This window comes from Pristis pectinata, chromosome 5, assembly GCF_009764475.1.
Source record: "Pristis pectinata isolate sPriPec2 chromosome 5, sPriPec2.1.pri, whole genome shotgun sequence".
NCBI classification, from domain to species: Eukaryota; Metazoa; Chordata; class Chondrichthyes; order Rhinopristiformes; family Pristidae; genus Pristis; species Pristis pectinata.
Window position 1 is genome coordinate 55653122 of NC_067409.1, and position 13075 is coordinate 55666196.

A 13075-nucleotide genomic window follows, 5' to 3' on the forward strand; every position below is an offset into this window, starting at 1 on the left:
AGAGACTGGTAGATTTCTGGCTATGAAGGATAGTACAGGAGAATGATGCTGAGGTAAAAGATTGGCTTTGTTCTTATTGAGTGGTGGAGCAGACAGGAGTTGCTGAATGACTAATTCCCACTTCTATTTCCTAATTTTTATCCTGATTTTACACCTCCAATCTTGTTCAAACTGCCTGGATCCCTTGGTAGAGGAGGTGCAAAGTGAGAGTTGCGCTCAGCAGGCTCTCTGGTCAGTGGGAAGCAGCAGCTATGACAGCCAATGCTGGGAATCGTGCCCCGAGGACTAGGATGCATTACTGCCAAAAATCCACTAACTCAAGTAGTCAGGGTGAAAGAATGCAAATTCAACAGACCGCCTATTTGGTATTGGTTTATTATCGTCACATTTACAGAAATACAGTGAGAAACATTTGTGTGCGTGCCATCCAGATAGATCATTCCATACATAAGTACATTTAGGTGGTAAAAAGAAAACAATGGATAATATATTGTTACAATTACAGGGAAAGTGCAGTGCAGGTTGACAAATAAAGTGGAAGGACCTCTCTCGTTGCCCATTTCCCAATATCCCATCATGCACTGCCAGCAACTGCTATCAAATAAGACTTGAACCTAATTAGCTACGTAAGGTATTAACATACCAAATTGTTGCACAAGAACAGAAGAAAATAAGAGCAGGTGCAGGCCACCAAGCCTCTCAAGTCTGTCCCACCCATTCAAAGTGATTGTCCTGATGCAGGGTCTCGACCTGACATGTTGACCATCCCTCTGCCCCTCTACCTGACCTGTGCTGAGTTTCTCCAACAGCTTGTTTTTTTTGGCTACAGATCCCAACATCTGCAGTCTCTTGTGCCTCCATTCAGTGTGATTTTGATGATCTTTCTCGAGCCTCAACTCCTCTGCTGTGCCAGTTCCAGACGGCCCTCAATTCCCTGATCTTTCAAAATTTATCTCATTCTTCTTTAAGTACTTAAAATGATCTAGCCTCCACAATTCTCTGAGTGTTTCCAGAGAAATCCACACTCTGTGAGAAGAAGTTCCAATGCTTCTCAATTCTAAATAACTGCCTATTAATCATGTAATTCAAGACTCTCCCATCAATGGAAATAACTCAACATAACTCATGCCCCCTTAGGATCTTGGACGTTTTAATAAGATCACCCCTCATTCTTCTAAACTCCAAAGAATACAGATCTAACATTTTTGGCCATTTTTGATGGGACTGCCCTCTTCGCAAGAATTAGTTAAATAAAACTCTTTTGGATTGCCTCCAATAGTAGTATTTTGTTTCATAAATAAGGGGAGCAAGGCTGAGTATGGTACTCCGGATACAACCTCTCAAACAACCAGTTGTAACTATATTTAACTCCTTGTGTTTCATGCATCAATAACACTAGATTCCCTTTACTCTGTCCTATCCAAAATGCTGTTTGAAGAATAATGGACACTAATTTGGCATTATCTTTCAAAAATGAAATTACTAAGTGGAAAAATTGTGAAGTCTGAGAGAAGAACAGGGGAATGGAACTAGTTGGATAGTGTTTTCAAAGAATGGGCATTATTATACCAGACTGAGAGGCCTCCCACATCACATTATTATTCACTGATGAAATGATTTCATTATACTTATGCACCTATTCTTTCTTGTTTTATCTGCACTCAGTAATAAAATAAGATAAAGTCCTGCAGGGCACAAAATTCACATTATCATTTTATTTTGTAGATAGTGACAAGCCTCCAATGAAAAACCACCTCGATTCGCGATCACAGGTTCCTTGGGGCACCACACTGGAGCCTTCCAGAACAAACAAGGATGTGATAGAAGATATCAACTCTCCAGAACAGTAAGTAATGGCACAAGAATATTACCAAATTTCAGAGGCAATCTCAACCAATATTACTGGAATCTTGCAGAATAATATCAAAACCACGTCTTCCTGACTAAAGTTACCTTTAAGTTTCCAATAATTCAACCTATTATTTGGTCGAATTTTTTCAAAGTTTTCTCAGCGGTCAACACACCTTAATGTTGCAGCATGTAATTCACTGGTGAATCCATCTTTTATGTTATTGTACTTTAACAGAAGCTGGAATAGCTTGTCAAAGGAGTTCTTAATAGTTTATGTTGCTATCTGCCTCTCCAAACTAGGATAAAGTCAGAGGTTTACATTAGTTTGCTGTGATTTCAGCTTGGATGTAGGAAAGGAATAGTTTCAAAACTGCAAAATTGTTCTTTTCCATACCGTCCACGGGATATTCTGTGTGTTGATGACCTTGAGTTCTCCCATCAAGCTAGCTTTATCTTCTGCCATTTGCAAAGGGATGATGATTATGTACTTGTTCTTGGCTTGAGATTGTCTAGTATGCACTGGTTTTAATGTTTTTGATGTATAATAGACCCTTTTGAAAACACTGGTGGATGAAGTCATGGTTTTCTTGATGAAAGTGGCATTAATGGGAATTATGTGCATTAGTAAGAATAGCGATATGAATTCACTGTAACATTTGACAAGTCTATTAGTGGACAAATGTTAGAAAACGTGTTATAGGGAAGTTCCATTTCGTCACTCTACATGAGTTCAGAGGCAAGGAAAGTTGAAAGAATCCAACAAACTTCCATAGAAATCTCTAATTTTCTTACTAAATGGCTTAACAAACGAGCCAGTTTGGATGACTGACTCCCACATTGCAAGGGAGTCATCTAACTCGGATTTAGTTGGGGAGAATTTTTGTGGGGGCATGTGCTTTGCTGGCAGCCTCTCTGCAGATCAGTGCTCCCCAACACCAACTGCCAGCGGGCAACTTCCTACCCTCCCAGCTGAGGCTAAACTCCAAAAGCGATAGCATGTGGTCAACATGGATACTCTGGCACCCATTTTCTCAAAATGTTCTCCTTAAATTTCAGTTGCTAAGAAAAAAATTGGCAAATGGAGAGAAGAAAAAGTCCATCTGTAGAAATTGCTGCACAATCAGTGGAAGGTGACAGCTACATAATCAGCAGCCTCTCAGTGCCAGTGAAAGATACTCCTCACCCTGTCTTGTCACCACTACTGCACTACATATGTAACTAGTTAATCGTTTGTGGTGATGCACACACACTGTTCCAGATCTATCTCTCTACTGCCTCTGTGCTTCTGATTCCACCTACTGTATTATAGATAGTGAGCATGGGAGCATTTGAACTCAAATTGGCCACACTCCACAGATAGACTGGTTAGAGTTTTAAAGGGGCTGTACAGGGGAAGCAATGAAAAATAGAGCACAAAGGATAAAAAAAATGGATTCAACCAAGAAAGAGAAAAGGAATTATACTTAAAATAGTGAAGATGCACAAGCACTTTTTTGTTTTGCAAGATCAGGTGGCTTTGATAGTATTGGTGATCAATATCGGAGATGCGATTCAAAGAATGATGTGCCAGTTTTTGTGAAAATGGAAAGCAATTAATCAAACAGACCTTACCCTATTAACCGAATACATTCCATTGTCACTAAATTTTGACATATAGGCACAGTAGTTTAGCGGTTAGTGTAATGCTATTACTGCGCCAGCGACCTGGGTTCAATTCCCGCCGCCGTCTGTAAGGAGTTTGTACGTTCTCCCTTTGTCTGCGTGGGTTTCCTCTGGGTGCTCCGGTTTCCTCCCACATTTCAAAGACGTACAGGTTAGGAAGTTGTGGGCATGATATGTTGGTGCCGGAAGCGTGGCGGCACTTGTGGGCTGCCCCCAGAACACTCCACGCAAAAAAGATGTATTGCACTGTGTGTTTCGATGTACTGTACATGTGACTAATAAGGATATCTAATAAAGATATCTAACTGATGTTTAACAACCTTCTATTTTCTTTTGCAGTATACAGCGTAGACTGTCTTTGCAGCTACCCATCCTTCATCATGCCTACCTGCCATCAATAGGTGGAGTTGATGCTAGTTGTGCCAGTCCGTGTGTGAGTCCCAGTGCCAGCCCTCGGCACAGACACGTGCAGCCATCATTTCGAGTCATGGTTTCCGGCCTGTAGAGAGGCTTTGTAGCCTGAACTGATGAGTACTCAGCATTTGGATTGCGTACTCCACCTAGTTCTCTGCTACGTACACAACGCACGCTCTCCTTACCACAGAGGAATAGGCATTTGAAACAGACACTACTGGGTTCCTGAGCAAGTTTGTGTGGTCATGGGGAGATGTCCAGAATCTGACCTGTAGCCTTATCTGTGAAGTTTTTGTTTCTGCATAAACTGGATGTGCGTTTCCTTCCCAGAAAGAGTGACAGGTTTTCTTAAGGATGCAGGGAGTGAAGTTTTATCAAAACTGAACAGTTGTTTTTTTAATGCCACAATCGTGAAGGGAGAATAATAAGCTGCTATGCAAAATTTGATATATACTAATGGTTCACACTTCAAACAAAATCCAACTATTAAATCAAAATTTTAATCGTAGCATTAAATAATTGCCACTACTTCTGCACACGAATGCACAAAAGAAGCACCCTGTACTAGACCCCTAAATAAATTTTGATATGGAGAATGAAGCTTTATAATCAATATGTCTGATGTAGAAATGTGTTTCTGGCGTAGAAACATACAACTGATTTTGGAAGACACATTCAGAGGGCTTTTGAACATGGTAAGTGAACAGTGTAGAAATTATCTTTTTACTAATTTGATAAAGTGAGATTTGTGAACTCAAATGTTATGTCCCAAATATCTAAATCTGACGAAAAGCCTGTTATCTCTTGCTCGCTAATTACTGATTTCTGGTTTTTGGTGCTCAATTTTTAGTACTACTGACTGAAGCTGGTGCATGGTCACAAAATTAGAATGGTACCAATAGACACGAATGCAGTCAATTTCTGATTGAACAAAAGAAAATAGTCAGCAAGTGATTAGCTTTCTTACTCTTTGAAAGCAAGAGATAACAGGTTTGATGTGTATATACTTATTATATCCTTGGACAAAGTGTTGCATATGACTGGTTGAAGGGCTTTCACATGTGAATAAATTGCCTTCATCATTTCCCCTTAACTGATATCAGCAGCAAATCTACTTCAGTAAGTGACAGAAGAGAGATTATTGTGCTTTTGTAACAAAGTGAATATTTCAACAGCACAAAAGGATGTGAAACAAAATCTACCTTGCAACTGAACTTGAGGCCAAGGGTATAATAAGACAAAAATGCTGAGTGCAAAGTGAGCTGGAGTGTAACTCTGGACCTTTCTTTATGGTCAGCTGGTTGGCTGACATATGTGAAAACCTATCAGCATGCTTAAAACTCTCCAATTAAAATCACACAAGTCCACATAAGTAGCTATGTGTCTGATCTTCAGAGCACATTCTCTTTACATTGTGGAGAAATTGCATCTACCTACGCCTACAGAGTTTAAGAGCAGTAAAGCAATAGCCATGGCTTAGGGACCTCCAAACGTGTGTGGGGATAGTGCTGGCCTTCTACTGGATAAGGCTGTGCCACTTACCATCAAAGAGTGTTGGCGAGCTTCCTGTTGCTTGTCAACTTTGAACCATCTACATAGTTGTTGTATTACTTGCAGGATTATCCAGCAGCAAGTGTGAAAAATCCCGATGTCTACCCCTCTGAGTTCCATTAGAGAGCCAAGAGCACTGATGAATCACTTACAGCATTTTATGGTACTGTGGGTTACTGGCTCAGGTGTGCTCTGAATCTGTCTCAAAGGATTGACTCTTAGCTATACACTAACTTGGAGCCAAAATGGATCCCATTAAGATGCTTCCCATGCCCTCTTCAAGGAGGATAGTTCCTAGTTGGGCATTATGATAGCTGATGAGTGAGGGTTTGAGCCACTGCTTACAGGCTACTTCCAATAGGGTTCATATTAACTGGCAGAGTGAAGGGTCTAAATAGATCTGTGTTTCTTACAGCTACCATTGCAGTTAATAGTTGTATGTCATAACTTAGATTCTGATCGTGTCCAAAGGCCCCACTGAAGCTTAGGTATGCACTATCCCAAGTCAGATTTGTATTCTGTCAAAGTTGCACAATCCCATGTTCATCAATGTCAAAGGAGCATGCTTAGTGCACTGATAAACAAGTCCTAATAAGCTTTTAGTTAACATTGTGAAGAAATGCTGTTTTCTGGTATTCTGAATGGTAACACTGGCTGTTAATGTATTTCCCTGCCTCCTTAATTCAACTAATAACCAGGTTTATTTTTGAAGACAGTTCATCATATGGAAGGAGGACTGAATACTGTATATAATGTATACACAAGTTCTCTGTAGAAATATTATTCTTAATATAGCAGGAAACAAACTAAAGTATTGGGCTGTTGGAGGTGAGCGTGTATATCTGTGACTGTCTGTGAATACTGACTGTGTGCAGTTTATTAGGTTTAAACCATGCAGTACGTTTCTGTCTTAACAATAAAGTAGTTCTTTCCCATAAGGAAAAATTTTTATTTCCTGCTAATATCAAAGACCCACAAAGTAATATAGTTATTTAATGTTTCTGTTCTTTTTATACAGCAGCAAAAAAGGGTAAATTTATGGAAAGGCTGTGCCTCTAATGGCATTCTCCAAATCATATTAATGCACAAATGCTTTAAGTAAGACTGGAACTGCCAGGCCAACCTGTAAATGGACAGAAGGTTTCTTGTACCCTTATACTGCATGAATCAATTTTTAATAAAATGTTGCAAATCTGTTTTTATGAATAAAACACACAAAACTGAATATTTCTTGCATTCTTCATTCCTGTGAAGTAACTTCACTCTGAGACTGGTGTGTGGTATTTAGTAATGTGTCCCTTGTTACATACCTGCCCAAAAACAGTTACAGCAGAAGTTATTTTGACACCTGGAGTTCTGTGTCACGGCTATGTCTAATGTAAAAAAGAATTCTCTTTGACAAAAACAGTTCAATTATTTCCATTAACTGACAATATTCCAGTTTCAAATATACCTGTACCTGAACGGTAAGCTTGAGCTCTGTCAGTATTGGGTCATGTGTCTCATTTCCCCCAAGCAAGTGAGGTACCAAGAGCCTGACAGTAAAGACCAATGGAAGGCTGTTGCCCGGGTAATTTTGTGACCAAACTGGTGAAATTCAAATTTGGGGAGATCGCTGCTGGTGGAGGAGGGATTTGCAAAGGGTGGGGAGGCAAGAAGCAGCAACCCACTTTGTTTGAACATGGCTTGAAAGAAATACATTAGCTCTCTGATGACTAAGTCAAGGGCTTGTTAAGTTGGTTATCAACCCAAAAATGTGTGCCATGGAGGTTGTCTCCACCACGTTGCTGACACATCAATGTAAATAGGAAACTTGTTGATAGGTACAGGTGGTGTTGACATCTTCAAGGAGCCTGCAGAGGGAGATTGGAGACTGCAGAGTGTTCAGTGTGGTGCTATGAGGAGGGGTTGATGACAGAAGATGGGAAGGGGAGAGCTTACCCATGAAAGAACACCTGCATTGTTGTGAATGACCCCCTCCTGTGCTGTGATTTCTACACTTAGGGCAGTTCTGCTTATACATTCCAGCAGATTAGGGCTTTCAGTGCTCAGCGGCTGTGGCGAGTAATTTCCCACCTGCACTCAGGCACTGGAGCCCAGCAGCTGAGGATGAAGTTGGGACAATTCCCCAGAAGTTACACTGGGGAATCAACTGATTTCCATAGAAGAGCACAGTCTGTAGGTAGGTGCTGGTATTTTAAAACATTTCACTGCTTCTCTTCACTTACTTAAATGTTTTGATATTTGTATAATTTTACGTGTTTTTTGTTGTGATATTTTTTGATCATTTTGGAATGTTTTTCATTGCTTTTAAATGCCAGGGGCATGGCCTAGCCAGCTGTCTACATTTTGTCAACAGTTACATGAACAGGGCTTGTTCTGGAAATTATATTTCACACCCCCTACCCTGTTGCCTCCATGACTGGAATTACTTGGGAGTTAGTATGTTGCAGCAAGTTCTCAATGGGAACAAAGGCAGTCAGGAGAAATGCAAAAAAAAAAGTATTTGCAATATTTTCTCAGAAACCAGTGGAGAATGTGGGCATTAGGGAATCTGGACCCTGATCTCTGCCAAATCTCGATCAAACAACTGGAATTGGTAATCCTGGGTGCAGAAGCTGGCAGAGTGCCAGGTCGATGCCCAGGTCCAGGACATTTCTGTTTAGTTTTAGGACATTAAGCAATAGAAGCCGAAGTAGGTGTGTGGCCCTTGTGTCTGCTCAAGCATTCAATATGGGTATCACTTGTCTTTTACCTCAGCAACACTTTCTGGCAATGATGTCTAAAAATCTACCAATCTGCCTTGAATATATTCAAGACCCCACAGCCCTTTTGGGTAAAGAGGAGTCTTTACTCTGAGTGAAGAAATTTCTTCTCGTTTCTGTCCTGAATGGTGAACCCCATTTTCTCAGCCCCGGTGAGCCCCAGTGTTACACCTCAGCCACTCTGTATCAACCCTGTCAAGTTGCATAAGAATTTTGTATGTTTCAATGAGATCATCCCCCATTCTTGTAGGGAATATGGCTCAGTCTACTCGTATTACAACCATCCCCCCCCACCCCTATTCCCAGGAATTAATCTGGTGAACCATTGCTGCACTCCTTCTATTGCACACATATCCTTCTTTAGGAAGACCAGACCAGTACACAATAGTACAGATTGGTATTGTTATAGGTTTATTATTGTCACTTGTACCGAGGTACAGTGAAAAGCTTGTCTTACAAAACCGATCATACAGGTCAATTCATTACACAGTGCAGTTACATTGAGTTAGTACAGAGTGCATTGATGTAGTACAGGTAAAAACAATAACAGTACAGAGTGAAGTGTCACAGCTACATATGCACAACTACATGTGCAGTGCAATAAGGTGCAAGGTCACAACGAGGTAGATCGTGAGGTCATAGTCCATCTCATTGTATAAGGGAACCGTTCAATAGTCTTATCACAGTGGGATAGAAGCTGTCCTTAAGTCTGGTGGTACGTGCCCTCAGGCTCCTGTATCTCCTACCCGATGGAAGAGGAGAGAGAATGTCCCGGGTGGGTGGGGTCTTTGATTATGCTGGCTGCTTCACCAGGGCAACGAGAGGTAAAGACAGAGTCCAAGGAGGGGAGGCTGGTGTCCGTGATGCGCTGGGCTGTTTCCACAACTCGCTGCAGCTTCTTACTGTCTTGGGCAGAGCAGTTGCCGTACCAAGCCGTGATACATCCAGATAGGATGCTTTCTATGGTGCATCGGTAAAAGTTGGTGAGAGTCAAAGGGGACAAACCAAATTTCTTTAGCCTCCTGAGGAAGTAGAGGTGCTGGTGAGCTTTCTTGGCCGTGGCATCTACGTGATGTAGTCTCTCCTGGGCCCTATGTGATTGGAGTAAATCATCTTTATTCTAGTATTAAAGTCAACATGCCATGTGCTTTGCTAATTACTTGCTCTACTTGCACATTAACTCAGTGATTCAGGTGCACAAAAGTCCCTCTGATCACCAGCTACTGGAATCTGGAAAACAAACTGCTGGAGGAACTCAGCAGATCAAGCAGCATAAAATAATCCTTTCAAGTTGTTTCTATTAAAGTGGATGGACTCGCATTTTCCCACATTGTGTTCCTTCTGCCATATTCTTGCCTATTCCCTTGTCTACATCGCCACTCTCCCACTGCCCTGACCAACCCCCACAAACCCTCTGTGCATCCTTCTCGCAGCCTACACTGCTACCTGGTTTCATATGGGTAGAATGGGGAATGGAGATCTTTCGCAATTTTAAAATGCCCAACAAAGCACTGCCGCTCTTCCTCCCTCACTTTGTGGCATCATACAAACTTACAGCATAGTTTGAGGGGCAGGGTGTAAGGCTGGTCAGAGAGGATGGGAAGGCTACAGGTATTGGGGATGAAGGGGCGGGGGGGGGGGGTTTAGGAGGGAGTCAAAGAATGAATTGAATCTCAGTTTGTTGAAGTGGAAATTTGTGGGGAAGAGTAAGATGTGCATGGGTGTTTAGATCAGAGGATGATGGGGATGGTGGGTATGTTGTCAGAGGATTAGACTTCAGCTGAATGTGTGATGGGCAGGAGAGGTGAGCTGAATGGAGAATTGTACTGGGGTGGGTGAGAGGGAATGTCCCCCACCCAAGCTGTTATTTCCTTTACCATGCAAAAATACTCCTTTATTTGGCCACTTTATTTAGACGACATAGCACTAAGCCACACACAAGACAATGTGCTGCCCTTTCCCATGATCTCTCGTGTTGGTTCAATTCAGTGTGTGTGCTCAGTATTGACGTGTGAAACCCAAGTACAGATCAGCCTTGACTGAGGCTTGCAGTTCAGAGTTGCCACTTTCCCACAGAATCCAAATCTAAGGGAGATAGGGAGAGATGAATAATAATACTCGAAGATGTCATGTAGCCATATCATGTGAACACCTATTCAGGGTTACTGCCAACTAGATTGGCATTCCTCTAAAGTATTTTGGCTGACTGGCATTTAATACTGTAAATGCTTTGGACACAATTTTAAATTCAACAATTTCTGTGCCTGCCGTGAGAAATTAGTCATGTTCTTAATTGCATTTGCCCCTCAGGGTTTGGGCTGGACTTCCATTTTGCTTGGATGTTTAGTGTAAAGGACAACATCTCGATACAGGTGTACTAGTGGTCTCTTCTGTGCAGGCAGTTTCTCATCAAATTGACATGTTTGATTCATGGCTGCTTTTATTCCCCAATGTGTAAGGTGTGATTTGCTCCAGTATATCTGGCAGCACATACAATACAAACAGTATCCATGGTGATGTGCAAGAGCTATTAATATATGCTCTGTTAGCTTTTCTCCATTATAAAGTGCCAATAATTCCAACATCCCTTTTAATGCTGAGCTTCCTTTACAATGCATATTAGCCTTTATTCACAGAAGCATATTCAAAATTTAAGGAACTTCTAAAATAATAGAGCTAAAACAATCTGTTATTTAGCTGGGAGTTTAATATTTGGTATTTGTTTATGCAGATCATTACCATCTGTTTTCATTTTGTTGATCAGCCTGGCTGGCCATCAGAGAGATTCTGGTAATGACATCATTCCTCTGCAGGGTGCGCATAGCTTGGGATACAGCTACTGTCAGTTTGCAGGCATCTATGTTAGATTTGAACTCAATGGAACATTCAGAAATTGTTACAGAAATAACCCCCCCCCCCAAAGAAAATAGATAATTTTGTAAAGACCTTTGAAATTTAATAGTGAATAAAATTTTTAAATGGGAAAAAATGAAATCAGCAAATAGCAAAGTCTATCATAAACCAGTTACTTAAAATTGATTTAAAGACAGTTGGGGAAAAAAAATAGCAAAATAAAATCAGCTTCCAGTGGTGTACTCATCAAACAATAAACATCATACCATTAAAAAGCTCAAGTCAGATCAGGGAATGTGATCCTTAAGGTCCTCAAAGTAGCAGTTTTCTGGTGGTCACTAAAATGCGGACCATCACATAGTTTCTTGGTGTCTACTATTTGTGACTTAAAGATTAAAATATTGTATATTTGCTGCTGGCAACCAGTGTGTCAGATTTGGCAAGTTTGATCTGTGACATTAACTGGAAGCAGACTTGTCAAGATTCTTCAAGTGTGAACATCTTGAATTTGATTTATCTAGGCAATCATTAGCTTTCCCAGAGTGGACAGGATACTGACAACCTGGGCAATCAGAACATGGATTCATTTCTGCTCAGCTTTTTGCAATGAAGACTGTCAAAAATTGGGTACATGGCATCTCAAGGCACTGGAAAGATACCACAATGCTGAATCTGTAAAAACCTCTAAATTCACAGAAGGATTAACAAACCATCATCCAATTCCTCTCCCAGGCCAACATCCCCAGCACTGAGGCCCCAGTTACACTCAGTTGGCTATTCTGGCCAGGCCATGTTGTTCTCATGCCAGACATCGGACTCCCAAATCACTCTATTCTGAGCTGTGTTGTAGGAAGAGATTGCAGACAGATGGAGAGATTCGAGGATGTGCTTGAAGCTTCCTTAATAAAATGTAGCATACCCATTGGCTTCTGGGAATCTCTGGCCCATGACCAATTAAAGTTGAAAAGATGCATTCAGGGTGGTATTGCGAACCTTGGCCATACTGGGGGGGGGGGGGGGGGGGGGGGGGAGGTGGTGTCCAAGGGATTGGATGGGTAAGTTGTTGGCACATGGTATGCTCATTCCACAAGGCTTCTGTGTGCTCAAGTACAGAAAGAGCATGTACAAATTACACACCCATTCACGTCCTTTGAGACCACCACTCCTTCTATGGAAGAACCACATTGGCTTCAAAAGAAGAAATAGTGCAAGTTGTGCCTGACATCCCTGTTCTTTACGTGTTTCAAGATTGCCTAATAATGTGCATTACATCAGGGTCAAGGCTAACAAACCTCTCAACAAAAAAAGGCAGGCTCTCGTGGAGAGAAGGTGCTACTTCCAATGTTATTTTAGATCTTGCCACCTCATTCTCATAGGTAGAGTGCTCTGTGTACATGAAGTTATTTGGAATGCTCCAAAAACTCAGGCATCCATCTTCATTCACTAATCAGCATGAGAACTCTTCAACCAACTCATCCTCCATGGCCCTGCTGTGACTCCCAAGAAGCAGAGATTCTAAGATGTATGCGAATCCAAGCCTGTCACTACTCAACAAGCCGTTTAGCTCCCTTGACTCCATGCCTTGCATCATGATGCCACTCGTGGCTGAGACAACCACCCTGACATCAGAGAAGACATCTGACCAGGAAGAACTGTTACCTGCCGCTAACTGGTAGCCACAAATGATTTCTATCACTGATCTTTGTTCTCCTGTGGTAGTAGGTTTTCAACTGTTTCCACACTGGGCAAAATCTCTTGCCAATCCACCAGTAGAACTGAAGTCTCTGAGAGAATACAACTTGCAGTTGTGGTGCAGGCCAAATGGTGGAACACATTGCTTAGTTTCGAATGTGTAAATGCCACAAACAGAATAAACAAAGGAGGCATTGAATATTATAGCAGGACCTATGATGGCATCTCAAATGTTCATGGCAGTGAAAGGGGGAAAATTTAGCCTACTGGGGCCAAATGAGGATTTA

At 41.5% G+C, this 13075-nt stretch overlaps 2 protein-coding genes across 5 annotated transcripts in view; one reads left to right on the plus strand and one right to left on the minus strand.

Moving 5' to 3' along the window:
• gabbr2 (gamma-aminobutyric acid (GABA) B receptor, 2) overlaps nucleotides 1-6683 on the plus strand; it is a 692216-nt gene extending 685533 nt beyond the window's left edge. For both annotated transcript variants that reach the window (XM_052016888.1, XM_052016889.1), the window contains 2 exons: nucleotides 1726-1846; nucleotides 3853-6683. In XM_052016888.1, the coding sequence (XP_051872848.1) occupies nucleotides 1726-1846; nucleotides 3853-4018 (287 nt within the window). In that variant the 3' untranslated portion in view covers nucleotides 4019-6683. The remainder of the gene's footprint in view (nucleotides 1-1725; nucleotides 1847-3852) is intronic.
• Nucleotides 6684-8825: 2142 nt separating this feature from the next.
• Nucleotides 8826-13075, minus strand: part of elp2 (elongator acetyltransferase complex subunit 2) — a 97133-nt gene continuing 92883 nt past the window's right edge. For all 3 annotated transcript variants that reach the window (XR_007956406.1, XR_007956408.1, XR_007956407.1), the window contains one exon: nucleotides 8826-9334. The gene's annotated coding sequence lies outside the window, so the exon portion shown is untranslated. The remainder of the gene's footprint in view (nucleotides 9335-13075) is intronic.